This window comes from Amblyraja radiata, chromosome 30 (assembly GCF_010909765.2).
Source record: "Amblyraja radiata isolate CabotCenter1 chromosome 30, sAmbRad1.1.pri, whole genome shotgun sequence".
NCBI lineage: Eukaryota > Metazoa > Chordata > Chondrichthyes > Rajiformes > Rajidae > Amblyraja > Amblyraja radiata.
In genome coordinates, this window is record NC_045985.1 from 11,905,378 (window position 1) to 11,933,273 (window position 27,896).

At 43.4% G+C, this 27,896-nt stretch overlaps 1 protein-coding gene across 4 annotated transcripts; it reads left to right on the top strand.

Moving 5' to 3' along the window:
- The first annotated feature begins 1,007 nt into the window (after positions 1-1,007).
- On the top strand, positions 1,008-27,890 carry LOC116990118 (RNA-binding protein 4B-like). Of its 4 annotated transcripts, none has more exons than XR_004416420.1 (5): positions 1,008-1,311; positions 4,058-4,364; positions 20,777-20,877; positions 22,857-22,984; positions 27,443-27,890. XR_004416420.1 is itself a non-coding variant. In XM_033047649.1 (4 exons), the coding sequence occupies exons 1-3, from the start codon at positions 1,207-1,209 to the stop codon at positions 12,034-12,036; spliced, it is 1,125 nt and encodes a 374-aa protein (XP_032903540.1). In that variant the 5' UTR covers positions 1,008-1,206; the 3' UTR covers positions 12,037-12,042; positions 16,558-16,875. The 4 variants fall into 4 exon arrangements, 2 of the variants coding, with proteins under 2 accessions (XP_032903540.1, XP_032903541.1); XR_004416421.1 differs by having other exon boundaries at positions 22,857-22,972; XM_033047649.1 differs by lacking the exons at positions 20,777-20,877; positions 22,857-22,984; positions 27,443-27,890 and adding exons at positions 11,324-12,042; positions 16,558-16,875.
- Positions 27,891-27,896: the final 6 nt, after the last annotated feature.

Here is a 27,896-nt window from a genome sequence, read left to right on the forward strand (position 1 = left end):
CAGCGTCGAATGAGAGCACACGTCCTCTGAGTATTACCCAATCAGCACAGTCGGAGTGATGATTGACATGCCCGTCTCCAATCAGAGCACACCTCCACCGTGTATCACCCAATCAGCACAGTCGGAGTGATGATTGACATGCCCTTCGTCCAATCAGAGCACATCTCCACCCAGTATCACCCAATCAGCACAGTCAGAGTGATGATTGACATGCCCTTCGTCCAATCAGAGCACATCTCCACCGAGGGTACACAAAATTGCTGGAGGAACTCAGCGGGTGCAGCAGCATCTATGGAGCGAAGGAAATAGGCGACGTTTCGGGCCGAAACCCTTCTTCAGACTCCTTCGCTCCATAGATGCTGCTGCTGCACCCGCTGAGTTCCTCCAGCAATTTTGTGTACCTTCGATATTCCAGCATCTGCAGTTCCCTTTTGAACACATCTCGACCGAGTATCACCCAATCAGCACAGTCAGAGTGATTCAGTCAGAGTGATGATTGACATGCCCTTCGTCCAATCAGAGCACATCTCCACCGAGTATCACCCAATCAGCACAGTCAGAGTGATGATTGACATGCCCTTCGTCCAATCAGAGCACATCTCCACCGAGTATCACCCAATCAGCACAGTCAGAGTGTTGATTGACATGCCCTTCGTCCAATCAGAGCACACCTCCACCGAGTATCACCCAATCAGCACAGTCCGAGTCATGAATGACATGACCTTCAGAGCACACGCCCGCCGAGTATCATCCAATCAGATTGGAGTATCATCCAATCAGCACCGTCGGAGTGATGACTGACATGATGGTCGTCCAATCAGAGCGCAGTCGGAGCACACGCCCGCCGAGTATCACCCAATCAGCACAGTCGGGGAGATGATTGACGTGCCCGTCGTCCAATGAGAGCACACCTCCGCCGAGTATCACCCAATCAGCACAGTCGGAGAGATGATTGACGTGCCCGTCGTCCAATCAGAGGCGCGGGTGCGAGGAGCGCGCGCGACGTCAGGAGAGAAGCGGGGAGACGAGCGGCGCCATTTTCTTTGCCCTCGTTGGCGGAGCCGGAGCCGGAGCCGTTGTTTGTCGTTGTTTGTCCTTGTTTGTCGTTTTTAAACTCGTGTTTATCGCTCATTGTCCGCGTGTTTCTCCCCCCTCCCCCTGTATCTCCTGCTTTATCCCTTATTCCTCTGCGAAACGAAGAAGAAGATGGTGAAGATATTCGTGGGCAACTTGTCGCGGCCAACAACCGTGGACGAGATCCGCTCCCTGTTCGAGAAGTACGGGCCGGTCAGCGAGTGCGACCTGATCAAGGTGGGGACACGGACACGGACACGGGGGCTGTGGGGCCCCGAGTGCAAGTTGTGTGGGGGGAGGGGGGGAGGGGACAGGTGGCGCCGAACACCATTCATAGCAAAAGGATTTCAGTATAGAAACAGAAACATGGGTGCTAGTGTCGAGTTATCGGCTTAAAAAACACACACACACACATATATTTATATATATATATATAGTTATATATTCATTTATTACCACTGCTAGTGTCGAGTTATCGGCTTAAAACACACACACACACACACACACGCACACATATATAGTTATATAGATATATATATATATATATAGTTATATGTTCATATAGAAACAAAGAAAATTGGTGCAGGAGTAGGCCATTGAGATAAGGGGCTGGAAAGTTGCACTTTATTTATTTATTACCACTGCTAGTGTCGAGTTATCGGCTTAAAACACACACACACACACCACACATATTTATATAGTTATATATTCATATAGAAACATAGAAAATAGGTGCAGGAGTAGGCCATTGAGATAAGGGGCTCGAAAGCTGCGCTTTATTTATTTATTTATTTATTACCACTGCTAGTGATATATATTACCACTGCTAGTGATATATAGTTATATATTCATATAGAAACATAGAAAATTGGTGCAGGAGTAGGCCATTGAGATAAGGGGCTGGAAAGCTGCACTTTATTTATTTATTACCACTGCTAGTGTCGAGTGATCGGCTTAAAACACACACACACACATGTTTATATAGTTATATATTCATATAGAAACATAGAAAATAGGTGCAGGAGTAGGCCAATGAGATAAGGGGCTCGAAAGCTGCGCTTTATCTATTTATTTATTTATTTATTACCACTGCTAGTGTCGAGTTATTGGCTTAAAACACACACACACACATATTTATATAGTTACTAGACCAAGTGCAGACCCGTTGGGTCTGTTTCCACAACAGCGTTTGCGGGGGGGGAGGAGAGGAGGAGGAGGAAACGGGAGAGATTTGGGAGGGAAAGGAGAGTGGGGTATGTGGTGAGAGAGGGGGATGGGGAGAGAGGTGTGGGGGAGGGGGGGGGGGGGGTGAGGAGAGGGAAACATAGAAATTAGGTGCAGGGCTAGGCCATTCGGCCTTTCGAGCCTGCACCGCAATTCAATATGATCATGGCTGATCATCCAACTCAGTATCCCATCCCTGCCCCCTGATCCCTTTAGCCACAAGGGCCACATCTAACTCCCTCTTAAAGATAGCCAATGAACTGTGGCCTCAAATACCTTCTGTGGCTGAGAATACCAGAGATTCACCACTCTCTGTGTGAAAAATATTTTCCTCATCTCGGTCCTAAAAGATTTCCCCCTTATCCTTAAACTGTGACCCCTTGTTCTGGACTTCCCCAACATCGGGAACAATCTTCCTGCATCTCGCCTGTCCAATCCCTTAAGAATTTTGTTAGTTTCTATAAGATCCCCCCTCAATCTTCTAAATTCTAGCGAGTACAAACCGAGTCTATCCAGTCTTTCTTCATATGAAAGTCCTGACATCCCAGGAATTAGTCTGGTGAACCTTCTCTGTACTCCCTCTATGGCAAGAATGTCTTTCCTCAGATTAGGAGAACAAAATTGTACGCAATACTCCAGGTGTGGTCTCACCAAGATCCTGTACAACTGCAGTAGAACCTCCCCGATCCTATACTCAAATCCTTTTGCTATGAATGCTAAGTATAGGAGCAGGGAGGTTCTACTGCAGTTGTACTCGCTAGAATTTAGAAGATTGAGGGGGGATCTTATAGAAACTTACAAAATTCTTTAGGGGTTGTACAGGCTAGATGCAGGAAGATTGTTCCCGATGTTGGGGAAGTCCAGAACAAGGGGTCACAGTTTAAGGATAAGGGGGAAGTCTTTTCAGATTCAGATTCAAACTTTATTGTCATTGTCCAGTGTACAGTACAGAGACAACGAAATGAAGTTAGCATCTCCCCAGAAGAGCGAACATAGAATACGAGCCATAAATATATACCATTTTTCACACAGAGAGTGGTGAATCTGTGGAATTCTCTGCCACAGAAGGTAGTTGAGGCCAGTTCATTGGCTATATTTAAGAGGGCATTAGATGGGGCCCTTGTGGCTAAAGGGATCAGGGGTATGGAGAGAAGGCAGGTACGGGATACTGAGTTGGATGATCAGCCATGATCATATTGAATGGCGGTACAGGCTCGAATGGCCTACTCCTGCACCTATTTTCTATGTAAAATCTGGAGTGTTCGTGAGTTTGGACTGAATTTGTTCATCCACTAGACCACAAACAAATCTGTCGCGCAATGCGCGTCCGATAAAGGTTCCAAAGTTACAGTGCAGAGTTAAGTTGTTCAAAGCAACAATGTACTCATTGATTGCCTCATTCTGCTTTGGTTTCTAGTGCCAAATTTATAGTTTTCTGCAATTTCCGGAGGCTTTGGGTTGAAATGCTCCTCCAACTACTTCATAATGTCATTGAATGGCACGTCTTTTGCCTTTATAGGCGAAAGGAGATTCACGAGTGTGCCGTACACTTCAGGGCCGATCTCCATGAGCAGAATCGCTTTCATACATTCGCAAACAGCCTTATTTGTTTCAGTCTCTATCTCTCCTTCACCACTAATCTCCATTATGTTGTTTCCCAACATGTGAATGTAAAGTGCAAATGCACGTGCTATTGCTTGTGTATAGGAGGAATTGATTTAATTTGATTTGTAACCTCTATGTCCTTGTCCCTCAACAGAATTATGGCTTTGTGCACATGAAGGACAGGGAGGCAGCAAAGGAGGCAATTGAGAACCTGCATCACTATAAGCTGCATGGCGTCTGCATCAATGTCGAGGCCAGCAAGGGTGGGTCCAAGTCGTCCACCAAACTTCACGTGGGTAACTTAGGCAGTGGTTGCACCAGCGAGGAGCTGCAGGCCAAATTTGAGGAGTATGGGACGGTCCTGGAGTGCGATATCGTTAAGGATTATGCCTTTGTGCATTTGGAGAGGAGTGAGGATGCCATGGAAGCCATCAGGGGACTTGATGGCACAGAATTCAAAGGTGAAATTCCTGGAATTGGCTTATTCAAAATGCTTTGTTTTATGGTGATGTACTAATTTGGTGCATATGCATGTACTCTTCACTGCTGGCTTAATTCTGTCCAAATACAATGCATAATATCTGTGGCATGTTCTTTTGAGCTCTGCAGTGTCCCCTTGAAGGACTGCAGTGATCTAAAGTGTTGAATAATGCTCAGTCTCTTTGCTTCTGCATTGAGCAACAATCTAATTTTCATTGATGTATGAGGGCTTTCAATTTCTACATTAGGTGCTTATCAAGTGGGAATACTTTCTTGGTGAACATAAATTTAAATCTGATCTACAGACTGTTGGAATATTTTGAAGTTACTAAGTCTCTCCGGAACTTGTTTCAGTAGCATCTAAGTCATTGCATTGCCTTGTTTCAATAACATCCAAGTCAAAAAGCATCTTTGTCAGGATGTCCGGTGGGAAACAGGCTACTGCTAGTCATTTAAATGTGGCACAGATCATAAAATGTCACAACAATTTAGCACTGCTGAGCCTTTCGATAAATCTACATAGTAAATCTACATAGTATCTCATAGAAAATATGTATAGTGTATTATTTAGAAACATAGAAAAATAGGTGCGGGTGGGCCATTCGGCTCTTCGAGCCAGCACCGCCATTCAATATGATCATGGCTGATCATCCAAAATCACTACCATGTTCCTGCTTTTTCCCCATATTACTTGATTGGTTTAGTCCTGAGAGTGAAATCTAAAACTCTTGAAAACATCCAGTGGTTTGGCCAAATAGTTGGCTTAGTTTCCCCACTATCTTGCTGGGTTATACCTACTCTGCACCTGCTGCAAGTTAGAGTGTTATTATTTTTCCTTTAGTCCATTGGGCACCAGATATATATCTATATGTCCAAGTTATGGGCTGTCCTTGAATTGAGAAAATTGTACAACTTTCCACATCAATGACCCAATAGCACAATTTAACATTATTAAACATCTTAAGGGGATATTGTTATGTGTTGTATTCATGCAGCTGAGATGGAAGTAATTGTGTCAGTTAAATCTTTGCAGCTAGCCCAGATACTCTTTGTACTCTCCCAGCTGCGTGGTTGGATATATGCATGTTTGCTTGTTACATTCTTCTGCCATTTCATTGGCAAGTTAAATACAGGCACTCTCCGACTTGCATAATTGTGTGTAATCGGTGACTTGTATAAACTTGCACTGACACAGTCGTAATCGTAATTAATTTACTAGCCAAGTATGTTTTGTAACATACAAAGATTTTAGTTTTGTCATACCAAAAACAAGCAACAAGACACACAACTACATGAAAATTAACATAAACATCCACCACGGCGGCTCCCCCACATTCCCCAGTGTGATGGAAGGCAATAAAGTCTTATCTTCTTTCCTCCTTTTCTGCCGCGGTCGGGGCAAACAAACCACCTGTAGTCGGGGTGGTCGAAGCTCCTGCGGCTTCGATCTCCTGAAGTCGATCCCTAAACAGGGACCGCGTGCTCCACGATGTTAAGTCCGCACCTCCCACGGTTGGAGCTCCCTCGGGTGAGAGATTGCTCTGGCGTTCACTGTGACCCGTCAGCAGTCAAGACTAAGAGAGCTGTTGGACTCTTTTGAGCTTGTCGATGCATGGCAGAATTTCCATCCTGACTAGTGCCTTCTTGTACAGGTTTGAGGGTGGATGGGCTGTATGGGCTGACGGTGGGAGTTTCTTAGAGCCTTCTGGGATGTCCTGGGGGGGGGGGTGACTATATGAAGGTCCTGGAGGAGAGCCTGGCGACCGGGGAGATGCCCTTCCCGTGGCGCAGGGCAGTCGTTGTCCTGCTACCGAAGAAGGGCGATCTCCGCCTTTTGAAGAACTGGCGCCCGGTCCCTCTCCTCAGCACAGATTACAAAATCTTTGCACAGGCAATGGCGAACCACCTGGGCTCCGTGCTGGCCCAAGTGATCCACCCTGACCAGTCCTACACAGTCCCGGGCCGGTCCATCCAGGACAATATACATCCTGGATGTATACAGGGGGCTGGACAATCAGTCGCCTTTCTCTCCCTTGACCAGGAGAAGGTGTTTGATAGGGTGGATCATGACTACCTTCTTGAGACTCTGCAGGCGTTCGGATTTGGCCCACACTTCGTGGCCAGAGTACGCTGCTGCGGTGTGCCTTGTTGAGCTCAACGGTTCTTTGTTGGCACCCATTCACTTTAGGAGGGGGGTAAGTCAGGGATGTCCCATGTCCGGCCAGCTGTATTCCGTCTGTGTAGAGCCATTCCTGTGCCTTCTACATAGGTGGTTGACAGGCCTGTCTCTACCTGGGCCGGGGGTGGAGGTGGTTCTTTCGACCTACACCGATGATGTCCTTTTGATGTTCACCGACCCTGTTGACCTGCGGAGGATGCGCGAGTGCCAGCCGGTTTACTCAGCTGCATTCTCCGCCAGGATCAACTGGGGGAAGTGTTCTGGTCTCCTGGTGGGTCAGTGGGAGATGGACTCCCTGCCGGAGGAGATGACATCTTATGCGTGGAGCACCAAGCACCTCCTCTACCTGGGGGTCTACCTGTGGCCCGCTGAGGGGGGTTGGCCGGCGAACTGGTAGGGGCTAGAGGCGAAAGTCGTTGCCCGGCTAGGGCCTTGGTCAGGCCTTCTTGGTGTGCTCTCTTACCGGCGGAGACCTTTGGTCATAAACCAGCTGGTGGCCTCTATGTTGTGGTACTGGCTGGCCACTCTAGTCCCACCCTCTTTATTTGTCACCATGGTCCAGAGGAGGTTGGTGAACTTGTTCTGGGGAGGGAAGAATCATTGTATCTCTGCAGGGGTTCTGAGTCTCCCGTTGGAGGAGGGCAGTCAGGCACTGGTTTGCGTCCGTACCCAGGTGGTGGCTCTCCACCTCAGAACCCTGCAGAGGTATATGTATTCCGAGTGTCCTCCTAGATGGCACGCGCTGGCAATTTACTTTTTCCGCCAGGGTCGCTGCCTTCAGGAGGGCACACAGCTCCCAGTAGCGGGCGTCAGTCGACACGCTAGGCGGGAGTTACCTGGCTTTTATCGAGATATACTTAAAGCCAGGAATCTGGTCACCTTCAGCCAGGGAGTTGCTCCACAGGGTGTGGGAGGTGTTGTGGCTGCGAGGGTGGGCGGTCCTCACCCTGTTATGGTGGGTATCGAGGTGAGGCGTGTGCGTGGAGTGATTCCGGCCGAGCTTGTCTCTGCTCCATCGGAATTGCTCATAGGACCTTTCCGAGATGCCCAGCGTGCCGTTCCATGACGCGGAGAGGCACGTACTGTACAGGCTGCTCCTGTATACTCTGCACTTCCTCGCTCTTTTCTTCCGTCTGGATATGCCCTGGCGGTCTGTGTTACCACCTGATGGCGGGAGTGGTCCACAGTGGAGGTTGGTAGATTCTTTAAGCCCATTGGCGCCCACATGATCTCCATGTCGGATAGCATATTTACATGTGCGCAGTAACACAGTGTTTCCAATTAACATAACATTTGACTTGCACAGGGTCCGCGGGGCGTAACCCTTGAGTAATATTCAGGGAGCATCTGTATTGAATTATTTTCATTAGCCTTCCCTATGATGTTTCTTCTTTATCATTTTTTCTGTTAACGGATCATGTATATGAAAACTTGAAAAGACATTTTGTAAGGTTTAGGTAACTGGTTGTAATTATGTTCTGGTCATGCCCATGGACACTTGGGAGAGGTTCTGCCTCCTTAAGATGCTTGGGGCAAACGTAATAGTTTCATGGTAATGAAATAACTAAGATCCAGAAGAATGGGGGTCTCTTGTGTCACTAGAGTGCGAGAGTCAGCCATGTCTGCTTCATTCTAGTTTACTGAATGAAAAAATGCCATCATGTACCGAAGTGCGATTGGAATGTGCTTTTGTTTGTCAGAATAGGAAATGGTGCTGCGATGGAGTGCTGCACTTCCCATTTCAAGTCATTATGAATGCCCAAGAGCACATGTGAGTAAGGAATGTTGTGAATTGCGCAGGAATAAAATGTCTGCCCACCAATGATTCCAAATGAATGGGTTTGACCTGGCCCTTCAGAAAGGATACTTCGATGCACGGATGTGGAAATTGACAGGCATTTCTCTAGTTGATGCCTAACCCATACTAATTTTTGTGGCATTTATATCACTCGTTCCACACCAGATATATGGCCAGCAGAACAATGGTTACGGCTTCTTGAAATCAGATTGCGATCATTGAAGACATGAAGAATTAGCATCAGTTGTGGGACCCTTTTGCAAAATGCATGAAGAGTGAGGCACATGTGCAATGTTGTGTCCGGTTGTGTTTTTTTTTTTTGCATTTGTGCTCTTTTCCTTAAAGTTAGCCATAAAAGCCAGGAAAGATGTCTCACAAATATTGTCAGTACTGAGAAAAATTTGGGATTGAAATCCAAGATGACCATGTTATCACCGAAAAAAAATGGATGAGAATAGTCCCCTGGATTCATGCGGTAATTTTGCCTGGGTCCATCAAAAAATAAACTGTCGGAAGAACTCTGTGTGTTAGGCAGCACCAAGAAACAAAATTGCTCCGCAGTTTTTTCCCCATCTTCCAACAGCTTCAACTCTGCAAATGTATACCAAATGCACACCCATGTACTAATTAAATATTTAAGAAGGAACTGCAGATGCTGGAAAATCGAAGGTAGACAAAAATGCTGGAGAAACTCAGCGGGTGCAGCAGCATCTATGGAGCGAAGGAAATAGGCAACGTTTCGGGCGGACACCCTTCTTCAGCCCCAAACGTTGCCTATTTCCTTTGCTCCATAGATGCTGCTGCACTCGCTGAGTTTTAAATGTGCCCCGTTTCTTTTGTGGACAATGAGCTCCAGATCATACTAACATCTGGGTGAAGATATTTTTTTCTCTTGTCAATTTCCTCTGATTTTAAATCGGCGTCCCAAAATGGATTTTGAGTAATGGTTTCTACTTATTTCCTTTGTCCAGATTCCACATAACTTTATGTATCCAAAATCAATATCTGCTCACTCTGCTCCGTCTCAACAATAAAAAAACACATCCTACATACCATTCATAGATGGACACAAAATGCTGGAGTAAATCAGCATGGCAGGCAGGCAGCCTCACCAGAGAGAAGGAATGGGTGATGTTTCGGGTCGAGACCCTTCTTCAGACTCTACCATTCTTTTAGCTAAAATATCCAGCACAAGCAAAGTCTTTGTAAATCTCAGTCGGTCATTTGTGGAAAGAGATACGCTTTCATTTTGGAAAGCCAATGTCTGAAACTCTGATAAAGTGTCTCAGAAAAGCAAAAACCCGTTTTGTTCCACAGTTGCTCTCTGGCCAACTGACTGTTTCTACCACTGTTTGCATTTAAAATTCCAGTATCTGCCGTTTTCAAGATTTTCCATTCTTTTAAATTTGCATTGTACAGTCTTGAAACAATTGTATCTCAATATGTTGTGCCCATCACTCTTTCCGCTGTGGTATATAAATGATGTCCATATTTCAAACCATAGCTTCCTGCCACTGCATTTCATAGCATGGCTAAATAAAGGAAAGCATCTGGTGCGCCCTTTTAACCACCGTTATTTACCCTGCCCTACTGTTCTTAAAACATCTGTGGACATGCATGCACACACCAATATCCACTTATCGCAAAATATGAGGTGCTGTTCCTACAATTTGTGCTGGGCCTCACTCTGACAATGGAGGGGATGGTGGTGACGTCACCCATTCCTTCTTTCCAGCGATGCTGCCTGTCCTGCTGATTTGGTACACATATAGCATTTTTTGTCCATCTTCGGTTTAAACCAATATCTGCAGTTCCTTCTTATCCTGAGTTGCTGAATGACTGTTTCTGCAATGAATCAATCCATGTGTATACCTTCAATTTTCCCCTGTCTGTATTGTCATCATGTGAAGTAATGTGTTTCTTGGTGCGATTGCCTGGCGAGGTAAGTGAACAACCCCACAACTGTTTCCAGACATTGAGTTTATGAAGTCATGTAGCTCAAAAATGGGGCCTTTGGCCCACCGAGTCCATGGCAACCACCCAGTTACAGTAATCCTAGATTAATGACTATTTTTACTATCGCTCACCTACTCTCTATGGGTAATTTACTGTAGCCGATCTACCTACCAACCATTCTTGGGGATGTGGGTGGAAGCCAGAGAAATCGGAGAAAACCCAGGCAGACACAAGGAGAATGCATCTTCCCCCACCAACAGCATTTGAAGTCTGGATTCAACGTGCATTTGTAGCATTAGGAGGCGGCAGCTCCACGAACTGTGCCACTGCTACCTCTAATTCGTATTAAATAGCCAAAATGCTGTGAAATTTATTAAAACTTCCAACAATATTCTATTGGGTTACCTTCTAATCCACAATAATTATGTAAACAACTTGGGCAGAAAGTTTCCTTACTTGGTAACAAACTTTATTGTGGTTAACAAAAAATCTGTGAGCTACATTAAATCCAACTAACACTCTATAATTGCATTACTGAAATTGATTTCATATTCTGTATCCTTTGTAACAAGCATTGGGTTACTTTTTATTTGTGCATGACTGTTTTGCAAAAAGTTAACTCGGCACTCATTGTTCATTGACAACTGAACGTCATTGTATTTGGATCAAATATTCCAACTTTTTATTTCCCAATGAGCAAGTGTATGTTTTCCACGCTTTAATTATGATTTTTGCATTCCACAGCTCGGAGCTATCACGAAAGTCGGTAATCTTGTGGATAAGCTGTGGCTTAAAAAAAAAAGCCAAGTCATCACTGCTCAAGAAATGAGCTTTGCACTTCCAGGCCTGGTTCAGATATACAGTGATTATGTCCTGTGTTAGTTAAGATGTGATGTCATTGTATTGTTTGACAAGCAAAGCAAAGATCCTTATTGATGCTGATGTGTCAGCCAGTGCATCTGGTTAATGTTCTTCATACTGATATTGTATTGCATCTCCTTTTAAAGGCAAACGGCTGCAAGTTGAACTGTCCAAGAGTCGGCTGCGGATGCAACCTGGGATGGGCGAAAAAAACGGCTGTTTCCGGTGTGGTAAAGAAGGCCACTGGTCTAAAGAGTGTCCCAAAGATCAAGGCGGTCTCGAAAGCAGTTTTGATGGCAACTTCTCACGCGATTACCTAGATCCTTTTTCGATGACCGCGCGCCCCATAGCTGGGTATGGAGACCGCCCTCTATACGATGAGCGATACGAGGCCGCCGACTACTACGAGAAGTATCGGGCAGGATCATATGGAGCAGTCGGAGATCCTTATGGACAAGCAGCACAATATACGGCAATTGGCACTTCCCTGCGAGATCGTATCCCCGGTGCGGTAAACCTATATGAGCGGCGGCCATTGTCGACTCCCTCTACCTATTACGGTCGCGACAGGAGCCCTATACGACGGCAAGCGTCCATGTCTGCTGTGGGCAGTGGATATGGGTTCGAGCGCGGTGGGCTTTCTCCATCTGAGTATGACCATACAAATACTGCCGCGAGGGATGCGTACGCTGCCGCTCAGTACACTGAAACTCCGTACTCAGCAGCACATTACACTGCCGCGCAGTATTCTGCTGCTCAATACTCTGCTGCTCAGTACTCTGCCGCGCAGTACTCTGCCGCGCAGTACTCTGCTGCTGCAGCCGCCCAGTACCCTCGTGCTCAGTACCCCACATACTAACTTAAGGTGAGGATTGTTTAACATTGGTCATGCGTTTGTATTGTCATTGGCTGGTGTTGGGGAGGGTCCAGAGGAGGTTTACGAGAATGAAGCTGGGGATGAGTGCGTTTATGTATGATGAGCGTTTGGTGGCTCTGAGCCTGTACTTGCTAGAGTTCAGCAGATGAGAGGGGATGGCATCGAAAACTACCGAATAATGAAAGGCCTGGATATAGTGGATGCAGTAAGGATGTTTCCACTAGTGAGAGATTCTGGGACCAGTGAGCACAGCCTTAAAATAAAAGGACGTACCTTTAGAAAGATTGGATGGAATTTCTTAGCCTCTCGGTGGTGAATCTTGGAATTCATTGCCAATGATGGCTGTGGAGGCCAAGTCTTTTAATGAATTTTAAAGTGGAGATTGATAGGTTCTTGATTAGTTAGTGCCAAAGGTTACAGCGAGAAAAAAGGTGAATGGGATTGAGAGGGAAAGCGGTTCGCCATGATTGAATGGTGGCGTAGACGGGATAAGCTGAATGGCCTAATTTTGTTCCTATGTTTTATAAAGCTCTGGAACGTCAGCCTTGGTTTATGAACGTGAATTACAAAGCATCGGTTGTCACAGTCACGGACTCTAGGTTTGCATATTATGACCCATGCAAAGGCTGCCATCATTGTGCATGGATTGTTGTCAAGTCTGCACGGTTATGGTTTTGGCTGGCCTGGTGTGGAATCCTCACTTTTTTTTCCTACCAAGGACCGTGCCTTCAGTTCCCATATGCCCACAGAAATGTTGCTGGGCCTTAATTTGCAGTAATATGGATTGCCATATAATTGTCTTCCCACTGCTGGCCTGTGATTCTGCATTTAAATGTGCAGATCTGATTGGTTATACTTTGCACTGGTAAGCACTACATGCATTAACAGATATTTGATGCCCATTACATTCTGGAAGGCTAGTAATCCATACAGCCACAGTGAGCTTTTTTTTTTTTTTTTTTGCCCCATCCCAAATTTATTCACCAAGTTTTATTTTTTTTCTTGACAAGAAAAATTTAAGCACATTGCCTCATTGTGTGGGATGCTATTAGGTTAGAACATGTAAGAGTATGTGACAAAAATGTGGTAGTGGTAGACTGATGCGGTGAGGTCTGTTTTAGAACTGAACTGTAGGAGAGAAGGGATTGACAGGAGGAGAGGATCTAGCCTGATATAAAACGAGTAAAAGTTGGAGAGTGCACAAGAGAAGCAGTAGCGGGGAGGCCAAACTGAAGTTGGGGTCCGAGAATAGGAGCAGAGCATTTAGCGCGTCTTCTGCAAAGCCCACTGAGCTTTAATTAAACAGTGCTCTGTGTCACTAATCTAGATCAGTCCAATTTCCAGAACCGTTTGACTCCTGTGAAGGATTGCACAAGAAAACCAATTAATATATTATATCTTTATCGCAACTGAAACTCACATTCCAATGGTTCGGGAATATGATTGGGTATATTGTTTAATTATTTTTCTTCCATCACTAGCAGAGATGTTCCAAGCTAAGTTATCATACCTGATTTTCCTCGGGGTGAGATTAACTCGCAGCATGGAATCTGACACTTCCCATATCTCTCCATTTCCATGCTGCAATAAACTAGTTGGGTCAGTGGTGAGAATATTAAAGAGAGAAGCAAAGGACACCTTTGGTGCGGGTTGGGTAAGGTAATGAAGTATATGCCAACAGTTTTCCCAGGCAGTGAAACACAAGGGCAGATAACTGCACCTCAATGAAGCAAAATAATCTTACTAAATTTCAACAAATTGAGTGCATCACAATCATTAGGACCAGAGTTAATAAAGATCAAGACACAAACACAGTTTTCTGGAAATTTGAAATGGAATTTGTAATTTTTGTGAATTTTTTTATGCTCGATCCTATCTAGTCATAATGTAGATACCCTTCTGAGAAAGGTGACACCTTTGTCCCACCATTTCAATCTAGCGTTTCCTATTAAGTTCTATTCATTATAGAGAGGCAGTTGGATGCATACTGTAGTCACATTTTGTATGGACATATACTTTTCGACTTGTATGAGAAGCTGATCAGGAAATCAATAGTCAATTTGCATTCATTGAGCTGCATGGGATACACACATCCCAGTTTGTTACCTAGTACAAAGGTGGTGATGGCATCAAAGAATAAGCCCTGGAAGGTGTATCTGACAGATGTTGCTACTGTTCAATCCATTCAGCATATTGTCAGTACATCCATTCTTTGTATTCAGTGGCTAATTGTTTGGCTAAGAGTCTGTGGGCTTGGACAAGAAATGTATCCCAGAGGCCTCTTGCACTAGGTAACAGAATAAGTGTTCACTTTTTTCCAAACAGTACTGTGAGGTTTTGGGTGCCCTCTCTGCTGACTAAGTGGACTTTAATTTCACAAATCCATAGATGATGTTACAGTTACTCCAAATTTAAGTGTGTAGAAGTAGTGTCACTTCAGTAGTGCAAAAAAATTTGAAGTGCAACTGGTACCTCCAAAAATCTGCTAAAACTACATCGATCGAGCCTCTACCTTCGTCGTAAAGTCATTTTTATTTGCTAGATAAATAAATCCTGCTAGAGTGGCTGCATTTTTTCTTTGGGTATCTGGTGTACTTGTATCCAGTTTTTAATAACCTGCAATTGGGAGATTCAATATTGTCTTTCGTTGTGCAGACATATGACAATGTACCCACTAGCCTCGGTTAAGTTTTGAAAAAAGAGTATATTTGTTGTCAATAACCTTTTTTTGCTATTTACTGAACCGTTGTCAAAGATCCAAATAGTGAGGCGTGTTGCTCTATTAATAGCAAGGGATGTCCCTTTTCCAGACACTGAGGGGTGGTCGTTGATGTGCTACGCAGGTCTTGAGTCTTGGATAGCAGGTATTCGGACTGCTTCCTGGCCATGTGTATGGTGCAACTGATTGAATGTCGCTAACATAAATGAAGATGTGGTTGTGTCCCATTTGCAGTCGCTGCTTGGGTACCACAAGGTTCAGACAAGACTTGTTGGCAGGTCGAGATCAGGATTGTTGATAAGCATTTGATAAGGTCCCACATTGGGGATAGGTGGGCAAAATTAGGGCACATGGTATTTGGGATAGAGTGCTGACATGGATAGAATATTGGTTGGCAGACAGGAAACAAAGAGTAGGGATTAACGGGTCCCTTTCAGAATGGCAGGCAGTGACTAGTGGGGTACCTCAAGGCTCGGTGCTGGGACCGCAGCTATTTACAATATACATCAATGATTTAGATGAAGGGATTCAAAGTAACATTAGCAAATTTGCAGATGACACAAAGCTGGGTGGCAGTGCGAACTGTGAGGAGGATGCCATGAGAATGGAGTTTGTGTGTTCTCCCTGTGACCGTTGGTTTTCTCCGGGATCTTCGGTTTCCTCCCACGCTCCAAAGATGTACAAGTTAGTAGGTTAATTGGCTTGAGTTGTATACTTGGTATAAGTGTATATTATCCCTCGTGTGTGTGGGATTGTGTTAATGTGCGGGAATCACTGATCGGCTCAGGTCCCCTCCGTATCTAAAAACTTAAAAACACTAAACTCAGTTAGTTCCCAAAGTGACATCTAAACTTGCTTTCTTCTAGCTACAGTCACTACAGTAACTTTTATCCAGCCTTGAGAAAGCAAATTGAAAAGTTGCGTGGACAGGTTGCGGGAATGGGCAGATGCCATAGCAGATGCAGTTTGATGTGGATGAATGTGAGGTTATCCACTTTGGTAGCAAAAACAGGAGGTCAGATTACTTTCTAAATGGTGTCAAGTTGGGAAAAGGGGAAGTACAACGGGATCTGAGGGTCCTTGTTCATCAGTCAATGAAAGTACGCATGCAGGTACACCAGGCAGTGAAGAAAGCAAATGACATGTTGGCCTTTATAACAAGAGGAGTTGAATATGGGAGCAACGAGGTCCTTCTGCAGTGTATAGGGCCCTAGTGAGACCACACCTGGAGTATTGTGTGCAGTTTTGGTCCCCTAATTTGAGGAAGGACATTCTTGCATTGAGGGAGTGCAGCATAGGTTTACAAGTTTAATTCCCGGGGTGGCGGGACTGTCATATGGTGAGAGAATGGCAAGCTGTGCTTGTATACTCTGGAGTTTAGAGGGATGAGAGGGCATCGTATTGAAACTAATAAGATTTTTAAAGGTTTGGACATTTAGAACGAAGACGAGGAAACACTTTTTCTCACAGAGCAGTGAGTCTGTAGAATTCTCTGCCTCAGAGGGAGGTGGAGGCCGTTTCTCTGGATACTTTCAAGAGCTAGATAGGGCTCTTAAAGATAGGGGATATGGGGAGAAGGCAGGAACGGGGTACTGATAGGGGATGATCAGCCATGATCACATTAAATGGCGGTGCTGGCTCGAAGGGCCTAATGGCCTACTCCTGCACCTATTGTCTATTATAGAGTCCTGTTCTTAGTAACATATTCTCAGTGGTATGCACCTGTGTGGCGGAGAATTCAAAGGATTGTTTTTAATCAATCTGCACTGTCCCTTCTTTCGCAGGTTTGCTTTGCATCGTGACGAGAGCCGCGGGTCCCCTTGGTACGTGCAGAAACTCGGGTCATATCTTTTGCTTGTTGGTTTTAGCGTGGACAAATGTTAGTGCGACACTAACTCTTAAAATATTGGTGTTAATTAGCTGCTGACTCAACTACTCACCAAATTGTGAGCGTTATTTTAAAAAATCTTTTTGGTTTTAATTTTTCTCTGGGTTTCTTATTGCGTTCAGCAAAAATGACGCGTAATTGTGAAACATTTAATTCTGAAGCATTTGGATTTTCTGTAATGCGATTTACAATAAACAATCAGTATTCAGCCTGAGCGTGTTGCGTCCGAGTTAATCTTTAAAACTGACCGGTGAAGGTATTCAGTAGTATCTTTGTCATATTTATTAATGTACAGTCTCACCTGATGGTATGTACGTTGGGGCTTACCATCTATGCAGGGGTTTGCGATCAACTTCTATGGTGGCGTGCTGCCTACTATTAGGTATTTCGAAGTAAAGACGAGGACGAAGTCTGTTATAGTTAATTCTGCCGCTTGCTGTACCTTTCCAGCAACATGTACTAGTTGAACTGGTGTCTGCTTTAACAGATTTCAGACTAATTTGCTGTGGTTCCTACTCATCATTAGGCTGTAACCTTGAGTGTGTGTGTGACTTTGCTTCATGAAGAATGGTTGGTCAGATATGCAAGATGGACTCCAGCTTGGAAAATGAGGAGAGGAGAGGACAGTGCAATTTTGTTTCTACTCATTTTTAGTGTGGGTGGTCATCACTGACACAATAGGGCAATTCACTGGGTTATTCCTGAGATTACAATTAAGCCTTAAGGTTGTTAAAAGCAAAATATGACAGATTATAGAAATCTGAAATAAAAACAAGACTGCTCAACCAAATCAGGCAGGGAGATCACACTTGACAGATAGCAAATGTGCAAGGTCCAAAGACTTTCAGTGCTTTCGCAACAAGGGCAGAGTCCCCCTGGTCCTCACCTTTCACCCCACTAGCCGGCACATACAACAAATAGTCCTCCGTCAGTTTCGCCACCTCCAATGTGACCCCACCACTCGCCACATTTTCCCATCTCCCCCGCTGTCTGCCTTCCGCAAAGACCGCTCCTTCCGTAACATCCTTGTCAATTCTTCCCTTCCCTCCCGCTCCACCCCTTCCCCGGGCACTTTCCCTTGCAACCGCAAGAGATGCTACACCTGTCGCTTTACCTCCCCCCTCGACTCCTTTCAAGGACCCAAGCAGTCGTTCCAGGTGCGACAGAGGTTCACCTGCACCTCCTCCAACCTCATCTATTGCATCCGCTGCTCTAGATGTCAGCTGATCTATCCTCCTCCCCCCGACTTTCAGTGCTCAATGGGAGGAATTGGCAGTTTTTATTTTCCATTGGGTGGATTTATCTTTTCAAAGCAAATTTTTATTCCTATCTTTCCTGATAATTAGTTAGTTTGGTAAGTTAAGTGCATACCTGCAATTTGGGCCGCACAGTGGTGCAATTGCGGCCTTACAGTGCCAGCGACCCAGGTTTGATCCTGACTATGGGTGCCGACTGTACGGAGTTTTGTATGTTCTCCCTGTGCTAAAATTGGAGAATTCAATGTTTGTACCGTTGGGTTCTCGACTACCCGAGTAGAATATGAGGTGCTGTACCTCCAGTTTGCTTGTAGCCTCAATGTGGAAATGGAAGAGGCCCAGTAGAGAGAGGTCTGTATGGAAGGGGAGTTACAATGGTAGAAACAGGCAGGTTCAACAGATCTGCTAACTTAATTTTAGTCTCCATAAGTGGTATCAGCCTTGACTAAAATTTGCAAAGCTAGAATTTTAAATCAAGGTAGTCGTGACTTGGGAGCCAGTTGAAGTTGCTGAATGCAGAGGAGATAGATTAAGTACAAGTTATAATATGGACTGTACAGTGTTCATGCTCAAAGCATGACAGATGGCCGAGTAGAGTTTTCAGTGAAATATCAAGTTGGGAGTAATAATGGAACTGATGGCTATTTTCGCAGCAGAGAAGCATGGGTGATGTTCTGGATATCGTACTTAAAACCAAGGTAAATAATGTCTGGTGATGATCCAGATGTTATACTTAAAAGCAAAGTAAATTAATTAGAATCATAGTCATACAGCACGGAAACAAGCCCTTCGGCCCAACTTGCTCATGCCGACCAAGATGCTCTATCTACACTAGTCCCACCTGTCCCAGTTTGGCCTATATCCCGCTAAACCTTACCTGTCCATGTACTGGTTAACAAGCAACACAATAACAATAAAATAAACACATGTCCAAATGTGTTTTTGTTTCTTTTTGACAATTATTCTCCTGAAAATGATTTGACAGGTGCTTTATAATAAATGTTTTTGGACATCGGGCAAAGCCGCATATATCACCTCCGCCTAATTTCTGCTGAAAGTGAAGGAGGCTAAACACATATTTGATCTGCTAAAATCTACAGGTGAAAGGTGAGACACGAGGAGCTTTACACAAAAAAAAGACACAAGGTGCCGGCGGCGTAACTCAGCGGGTTAGGCATCACCTCTGGAGCACATGGATAGGTGACGTTTTCAGGTCGGGACCATTCGCCAGACTGCTCTGAAAGTGCTCTCGCAATGTTGCTGTAACTTTATTGTTGTTGTCTGTATGCGTTGTTAAAAGCAAAGCTTAAACTTCATGTCCAATCCTAGATTCTCTGAGTAGGTTGTGGATCTTCTGTTTGATTTTTCGGGAAGATTTAGGAGTCAACCACGTTGCGTCATCGGAGTCAATCTAGCCCAAGATGGGTAAGGACGGTGTTTTTACTTATCTCAATGGTGCAGTTTGTTTTGATTGAAAGGCTGCTGTAGTGATAACTCATTTCCCAGCTTTGATTTGGCTAATTTCACCATCAGTCAATCTAGTGACTGAACTGTTCCAACCAAACTGAGTCCCATTGTTACATATTATACATGCGTCTGCCACTTAGGGGAAATTAGATTGCTTTATGTAAAACAAAAACTTTTGTCATGGGTTCAGTATCCTTCACACATCATGGGCTTGCTTTCTGAGTAAATTGACTGCTTATTGAGGATACTTTTAGGTTTCTAGCTTGCCACTATCATTGGTTGATGCAGTGTTGTCAGTAAGGTTCCTTTCTGAAAGTCCAATACTTTGCTTGACACTTTGTCAGTGATTATTTCTAGATTCTCTCATAATAAACTATTAAACTAAATGAGGGGCGGCATGGTGGCACAGCGGTAGAGTTGCTTCCTTGCTGCGCCAGGGACCGGGGTTTGATCCCGATGACAGTTCCTGTCTTTACGGAGTTTGTGTGTTCTCCCGGTGACCGCGTTGGTTTTCTCCAGGATTTTCGGTTTCCTCCCACGCTCCAAAGATGTACAAGATAATAGGTTAATTGGCTTGAGTTGTATACTTGGTGTAAGTGTAAATTGTCCCTAGTGTGTGTGGGATTGTGTTAATGTGCGGGAATCACTGGTCGGCTCGGACCCGGGTCCACTCTATCTAAAAACTTAAAAAAACACTAAACTCAGTTAGTTCCCAAAGTGCCATCTAAACTTGCTTTCTTCTAGCTACAGTCACTACAGTAACTTTTATCCAGTCGTGAGAAAGCAAATTGAAAAGTTGTTCCAAGTTAGAGTGGACATAGTGGGGATTAGCACCCTTGTCCTTCCATAAGGTTTGGAAGGTCCTGTGAATGAAATTTTCGCAAGTTATGTCAGTTACAGTGAGAGATGGGTGAACAGTTAAGCTACTGAACAGTTAAGCAGACAAGTGAGGCAACCCATGATATCCTGGGATGAAGCGAGCCGCACGTGTTTATGAGGACATTAAATAAAGGAGACTATTCCATCACAAAGCTAACTTGCTGCTGGGTTTTGGTGAAGTAAACAATTACAATATATTTTAATCTCAAAGCCTTTATAGCTCTTGTAACTTGACGTAGGCATCTCTGCTTGGCTTGCATGAAACAGCCATGCAGAAATAGTTTTCTCACATGTCTTAAGTCTAAGCATAAGATATAAAAAAATCAAAAGATATCTGCATTAAATAATCTTAGTGTAGCTCCTTTACATTTCAGTGATTTTTGTTTTGTTTTGTTTTGTTTTTTGTTTTAAAATCAGGCAAGCAACCTGGAATGATGGGACAGCAAAAAATGCCGGCTGGCCTAGGTGATCAATATTAATTATGGCTAACTTTGGTTTGTTATCTCTTTCAAGGTTGTCATCCGGCTTCTTTCTTGCTGGTCCCAGCACCCACACAGTTAAAATTGGTTTCTGCTGACAGTTCTTGCAAGCTAAGGAATATGCATTATTTTCTGGTAAGCAAAATATCTGCTTTGCATCTGACATTTGCTTTTCATTGGTGGTAAAAGGGAGTTTAATATGCAATTGTTTAATTTGGAGCAATTGAGGATTAATTATCAACTCGCATCGTTAATAGTCAACTGCACTGACGTAATAACCAGGCACCTCAAATTAAGCATAGGTGAGAAATTCATCCTTTTCAGAGTATTGGAAGAACTAATTTCTTCCGATCCCTTTTCAGTCACAAACATTAGACTGGGCTATTTATAAATAACTTGGGTATAGAGCAGTGGTTCCCAACGTGGGGCGTACGCCCCACAGGGGGGCAATTTGATTTTTAAGGGGGGCATCAGGTAAACATATGTAGTTTATGTTTCAGATGTTATTTTGAGTAAATTCAATTTTCTGAGAATTATTTCTTTGTCTGCTCGTGCTAAAATATGGGGGGGGGGCATCAGGATTTTAGAGGTGATTAGGTGGGGCATGGCCAAAAAAAGGTTGGGAACCACTGGTATAGAGGGAAGGGGGAGGGGGGCTCTCAAGCTGCCTGCCTCTCACAGTGTACGGTCATTGTGGCAGTCTGCATGCAGCTTGAGAGCCCATTCTGATCAACGTCCCATTCTGAGAGCCCAATGGTGCATTGTAAGAGGCATTGTGACATCATCACTGGACGCTCTATGACAAAGCGGTTTTGGCTTTTTTTTAAACTTTAAATCATGAATAACTTCGGAAATATAGGTCGGAATGCGACGGGAAGATGTTTATCATTTTGACGGGAAACATGTGAGTAGAATATGTGAAAATGGGCAGGCTGAGGCGTAGCGTTTGGAAGAAGATGGGGAAAAAGCAGAGCATAGTGACATTGCCAGCACAGAGTTTCAGTAATATAGATGGCGATAGATGTGGCCCTCCATCCGCTCATAGACATGGGTCCTGGCCCGTATGCAGAACAAGGTTGCCTACCCCTGGTCTAAATCCTGTGGCTACATCTTGCCCCATGATACCATGAACACCCGCTTGAATGATTGTTTTGAAGAATAGGTGTATTTGAATAGATCAAGGGGGGAAATAGCTTGCTTCATGATTTCATGTGAAAATTGTGAATTGGATAGGCTCATTGTTGGAGTGTACAACAGTACAGCTCAGAAATGGGCCTAATGGCCCCATTTGTGCTGCACATGATGCCGTGAAACTAATCACTTCTGCCTGTGCATGATCCGTATCCCTCTATTCCCTGCAGTTCCATGTGCCTATCTAAAAGTCTCTTAAACACCACTATTGAATCTGTCTCCACCATCGCCCCTGATAATGTATTCCAGACCCGCTTTACAATCTGTAGTGTAAAAAAGATTGTCCTGCACATCTCCATTAAACTTTTTCTCCTCTCACCTTATAGCTACTATCGTATCGTAATTCCCTTTTATAATCTGAGCCTTAGTTTCCGCATTGCAGGTAAGTATGCTCGTTAGAAATAGGGAAAATGTGTGGTAATTTACAATATCTCGTGTTTCACTTGATATTTAGCAGGTGCAGCCAAACTCTTGTTCCTTTGAGAATAATGAAATGCAGTGCTATTTGACCGTAACATCAGCATGTCCAATTACGCACTCCAGGGTCTGTGGCACTGCACACACTTCCAGCCACTTTTAGTTTAGTTCAGAGGTACAATGTGGAAACAGGCCCTTCCGCCCACCGAGTCTGCACTGATCTGCGATTGCTGCACGTTAACACCACCCTGCACACACTAGGAACAAATTTACATTTACAAGCCAATTAACCAACAAACCAGTACGGCTTTGGAGTGTGGGAGGAAACCGAAAATCTCGGAGAAAATCCACACAGGTCACGGGGAGAACGTACAAACTCTGTACAGGTAAACACTCGTAGTCAGGATCAAACCCGGAAGTACGCCTCTGTGCCGCCACTTGATAAGCATTTTTTAATTGCGTCATGAGGTATTTGCTTGATGTAATTTTTTTTCATTCTCTTGCAGGATATGGGTATCACTGGCAAGGCCAGTATTTAAAGCTCTTCTCTGACTGTTCTTGAGGAAATGGTGGTGAGCATCTGCTGGCAGTTACAGCAGTCCTTTCAATGAAGGTTCTCCTGGTATGCTGTTAGGTAAGGAATTTCATGGTTTTGACTAAGCGATGATTAAAGAATGTCAATGCTGAGTTACTTCATCATTTTGTGTCTTATCTGCAGCACCACTTGCTTGCTGCGTTCCTTAATGTTTGACTGCACACTACATGTGCTAACCCTGTCGGTTAATGTGTTGCATACACAGGAATTAAAATGTTATTTTCAACTAAATACCCAGATGCTGAAATGAGAGACCCCAGCCCAAATGTCTTTACTTTCTTGTTAACATTCAGCAATTAAACTTCCATACAACAAACAAATTAATCTTCCATACAACAGAGAAATAAGCATTTTTTTAATTGATAAAAGCACAGAGCAATATTAGCAAATTGGTAATCTCTTTTCATGCTTCGTGCATGGCAGATACACACTTCTGAGAAGCCACAATGAACATTAATCAGATCGATTAGAATGAAGTAATATTGGGCATTCATCCTCTGCTCAGCTTTGAACACTAAAATCACTGCGCTGTGATTGTGTTGCAAAGTGAAGCCAAAGAGAAAATGGCACACATATATGTGTGCGTATTAGGTGGAACGAAAGGGGCGTGCTGACCACATTAGAGAAAGAAGGCGACAGGCCAGCAAAATGTTCACTGACTATCATAGATTCATAAGAAGTCATTGCTATTAGTTGTGCGCATGACATCCTTTCTGCACACAAACATTAAGGTAGTCCCAAGGAATCTGAATGAAGACTTGATTGGAGGAATTATTTTATTAAGTACTTTGCCTGGAGTAAATCTTTTGTTTTACATATTACAATGTAATACGTTATATTAATCATCATGGACTGAATAATGCAGAGGTGCCTCAATGTCATGTGCCACGAGTACTAAATGTAAAAAATTTTAATAACGGATTTTTCCCGAGAGTGGTCACTGAAAATCTCATGATTATCTAATGTGACCAAGGACGTTTTGAAACCTATCTAATTGCACTGGCAGGGGGTGTTTACCAAATGGATGACATTAATGTTGTTTTTGCTCAATAAACAGGAAAGTAAGACCAGGAGATAAGTGGTAGGTAGCTGTTAAATATGCACCTTTTGTGATCATGTGCATTATATTTTGGTAAAAGTAAATAATGTGTGTTTTATGGCCTTCTTATTTCCACGTATTTTGAGTTCTTAATGTATGGAGTTCGAACTAATGAATATTGTCTGTCTGTTTATCTGTCAGTAATATTAAAATATTCTTTGTGTAAAATGAATAACTGCACTGCCAGTTGAGTTTAACTAATTTTCAATTGAAATTATCTGCACTAAGCATGTACATTAGATACTGCCTTCCATGTCATTCGTTTGATATGGTTACCCAAGCTTTTATTACAATATCGAATGGATCTACTAGTTTGCAAACATGGCAATAACATTTATTATTAGATTAGATTAGATTAGATCCTTTATTTGTCATTCAGACCTTTCGGTCTGAACAAAATGTCGTTGCCTGCAGCCATACATATAATAATAAACAACAAAACACAATAAACACAAATTAACATCCACCACAGTGAGTTCACCAGGCACCTCCTCACTGTGATGAAGGCAAAAGTCTTAAAGTTACTGTCTCTTCCCTTATTCTCCCTCTGCGCTGAGGCGATATGTTGTTACCCCACCGGGCGATGATAGTCAGTCCCGCGGCTCAACCGAGCTCCACGAACGGGCCGGTTCAAGCTCCGCGGCCCGGGGTGGAGTCGTTAGGGTTTAGAGTCGTGGTTAGGGTTTAGAGTCGTGGTTAGGGTTTAGAGTCGTGGTTAGGGTTTAGAGTCGTGGTTAGGGTTTAAAGTTAGGGTCAGGGTTATCAGTGAGTAAATGAAGCAGTATGAAATCTGTGCTGGCATTTGTCTAATGCTGTGAAATCGTACTATTCAAATACATTCCATTAATTGCAAGAGAATATCAAGCATTTCTCGAGTGGATCACCAGCAAGATCGACCATGAGAAATGTTCACACTGCTATGACAGAAATGTTATTGCAAAATGTTAGCTGGAGAATTCATCTATATTTTCCACTGCAATGTTGAATGTTCCCTCAGCTTAAGAAATAACAGATCTTTGTTAATCACAAATTTAGTATGCAGAAAACCTCCCGATTCCAAGCAAGTCAGTTGCAGTTGAAAGAAAGATGCAGAGATTTTTTTTTAATCAGATAATTTGTCTTGTAAATCTAGTTTTCTGTATCTTCAATTGCTTCTGAAAAATAGAGATTTGAAGGAAGATTGTCATTAATAGTTTTTCGCAAATTGACTTATTTCTCTGACCCAGTTATTACCGATTTTTTTAGTTAAGGCAAGGTACAGCAAAACGTATGATTGGTTAACCACGTGAAATGTCTTTACCCATTATTTGATAGAGGGTAAGATCTAGCAGTGCAAGTACATAGTTCCTTGAGGGCGGCATCACAGGTAGATAGTGTGCTCTGGAAAGCTTTTGGTTTATTTGCCTTTATCAGCCTTTATTGAATATAGAAGTTGGAATGTTATATTGCTGCAGTTGCAGAAGACGTTGGTCAAAGTGTGTTTGTGGTGTTGTGTTCGGTGTTGATCACCCTGCTCTTGGAAGAGATGTTGTTAAGAGGAAAGATTGTAAAAGTATTTACAAGAACATTGCAAAAGGAATTGTTTGGGCAGATGAGCACTTTATACTATGGAGCGCATGAGGGTGAGGGGTGATTTTTCAGAAATGCAGAAGATCATGAGTGAAATAGACAGGGTGGCTGCGCAGAGTCTTTTACCCAGAGAAGGGGAATCAAAAACTGGAGGCTATATGTTTTGGATGAGAGGGGAAAGTTTTAATACAACCTTGAGGGGAATACTTTTATCACTCATATGTTTTGGGTGAGAGGGGAAAGATTTAATAGGAACTTGAGGGGGGTACTTTTATCATGCAGAGGGTGGTGGGTGTATGGAATGAGCTGCCGGAGGAGGTAGTTGAGGCAGGTACTATAACATTTAAAAGACAATTGGATTGGTAGTTCCAAGCAGGCAAGTGGGACAGGCGTAAATGGAACATCTTAGTTGGCGTAGGCAAGTTGGGCTGAAGGGTCTGTTTCCGTGCTATATGATGCTGTGGTAGTAAAAGAAGCAGACTTTACAAATGTCTGATTCCAGTTGATCTGGTTTCAACTGCTGTACATTGATGGAAAGATTTAAGATAACTATATATCGTTTCCTCCATTGTGGAACGGGAGCGCACATGCGTGTGCGCATATGTTTATGGTCGGTTGATGCAAGCACGTTGATGGCTGAAGAAATTAATTGACCATGCAGTGGAAAGCATGATACTGTGAAAATGATGTGTATGGCTTGAACAGTTAGCAGTGATGGCTAATTGATTTTAATCCAAAAAACTAATGGTGGGAGGTACAACTGGTATTGGTATTAATATTTGTTAATTATTGTAAACGTGTACCGAGATACATTGAAAAACATTTCTTCGCATGCTATCCAGTCAAATAGGATAATACTATACATGAATATACGCAATCCAGACACGAGAACAATAGGTAGAGTACAAGCTGAAGTGCTGATAGATTTGCAAGCAGAATAGAGAATTAAAACTGGAACAATTGTATAGGATGATTGTAGATCCTCTTCTGGGACTGGCACGCAAAGAGCCAACACGCTCTGGCGTTATGTGCAATATTGAGAAGGTAACATAAAGGATAGCATGACTTTGAGTGGCATGACAGAAAAGAAATGCCACCGTTGGTAAGAAGTGAACTTCCTATCTGGAAAACGGATGGGAAAACAATGGTGTGAATAGTCTCCGGGTGTCAAGTCGTACTTTTTATCGATGACTTGCTGACGCTATGAAACTCGTCAAGTGTTATCACTGAAAACTGTTTCATGATTACAGCACCCTAACCACACATCAAATCAAATAAACCTGTCGACCAACAATAGGCACGATTTTAAACACACTCTCAGAGCGTATATATATATATATAAATGGTCCGAGTGTGAAAACCTGGAAACTTTGATTTCCCGGAATATTTCAACATATTTTGATTTATAAGGTCTCCCAGGGTCAATTACAATGATGTTTATAGTACCAAAAATAATGCAATAAATAACTCCATTTCAAAAGTGCAATATGATTTTGTGAGTTATCTGGGGAGAGAATATAATTGTAGGTAGTAACTGCATCAGTCTTACTTTTAATATCCTCGCCTTTTCCTGGAAAACAGAAATTATCATTTAACTGATTAGGCAAAATGAAACCCGAGATTCCGTGCTCAGCACTATTTTGCTGTTGCACTTGTCCGAATTTTTGAATGTCAGAATCGTGTTTCTGATTGTGTAAAATATGAGGGATGTGAACACATTTGACATTATTGTTATCAAAAGTATGTGATGTAAAAATTAATGTAATCTATGGCATTAAACAGATGGTAGAGAGTGCATCTCTGATTGCTTCCTTATTATGTTTTACTAGGTTGCATCTTGCATACTTCCAATAGGAGCTTCATAGAAAACTTTTGGCTACATCTGCTTATGGATCAGATCGTTTCATCTCCATATCCACACATTGCAACACACAAGACTGAGATAGTTGCCAATATATCTGTGGATGGATGAGCACAGGGCACGTATGTGAGAAGGTTGGTGTTGGGCAGAATGGACAGAGCCACATGAATGCTTTGCGACATAGATATGGAGCAGAGGGCTGCATCCTGACATGCACAGCAAACGTGGGTGATTGCTTGTGACTGGCAGTGCCTTCCCTGTGTGTGTACAGATCGTCTGATGTCCTGTTCAACTCTGGTTGAGTGCAATGTAGCTGGAGTCTACACCAGCACTTCGCTGCATAGCCCTGTGCAAAGTTTATCTTTGGTGACAAATAAAACCTGGCTGACGAATGTTGAGTCTGTCTCACAAAATGATGTCTG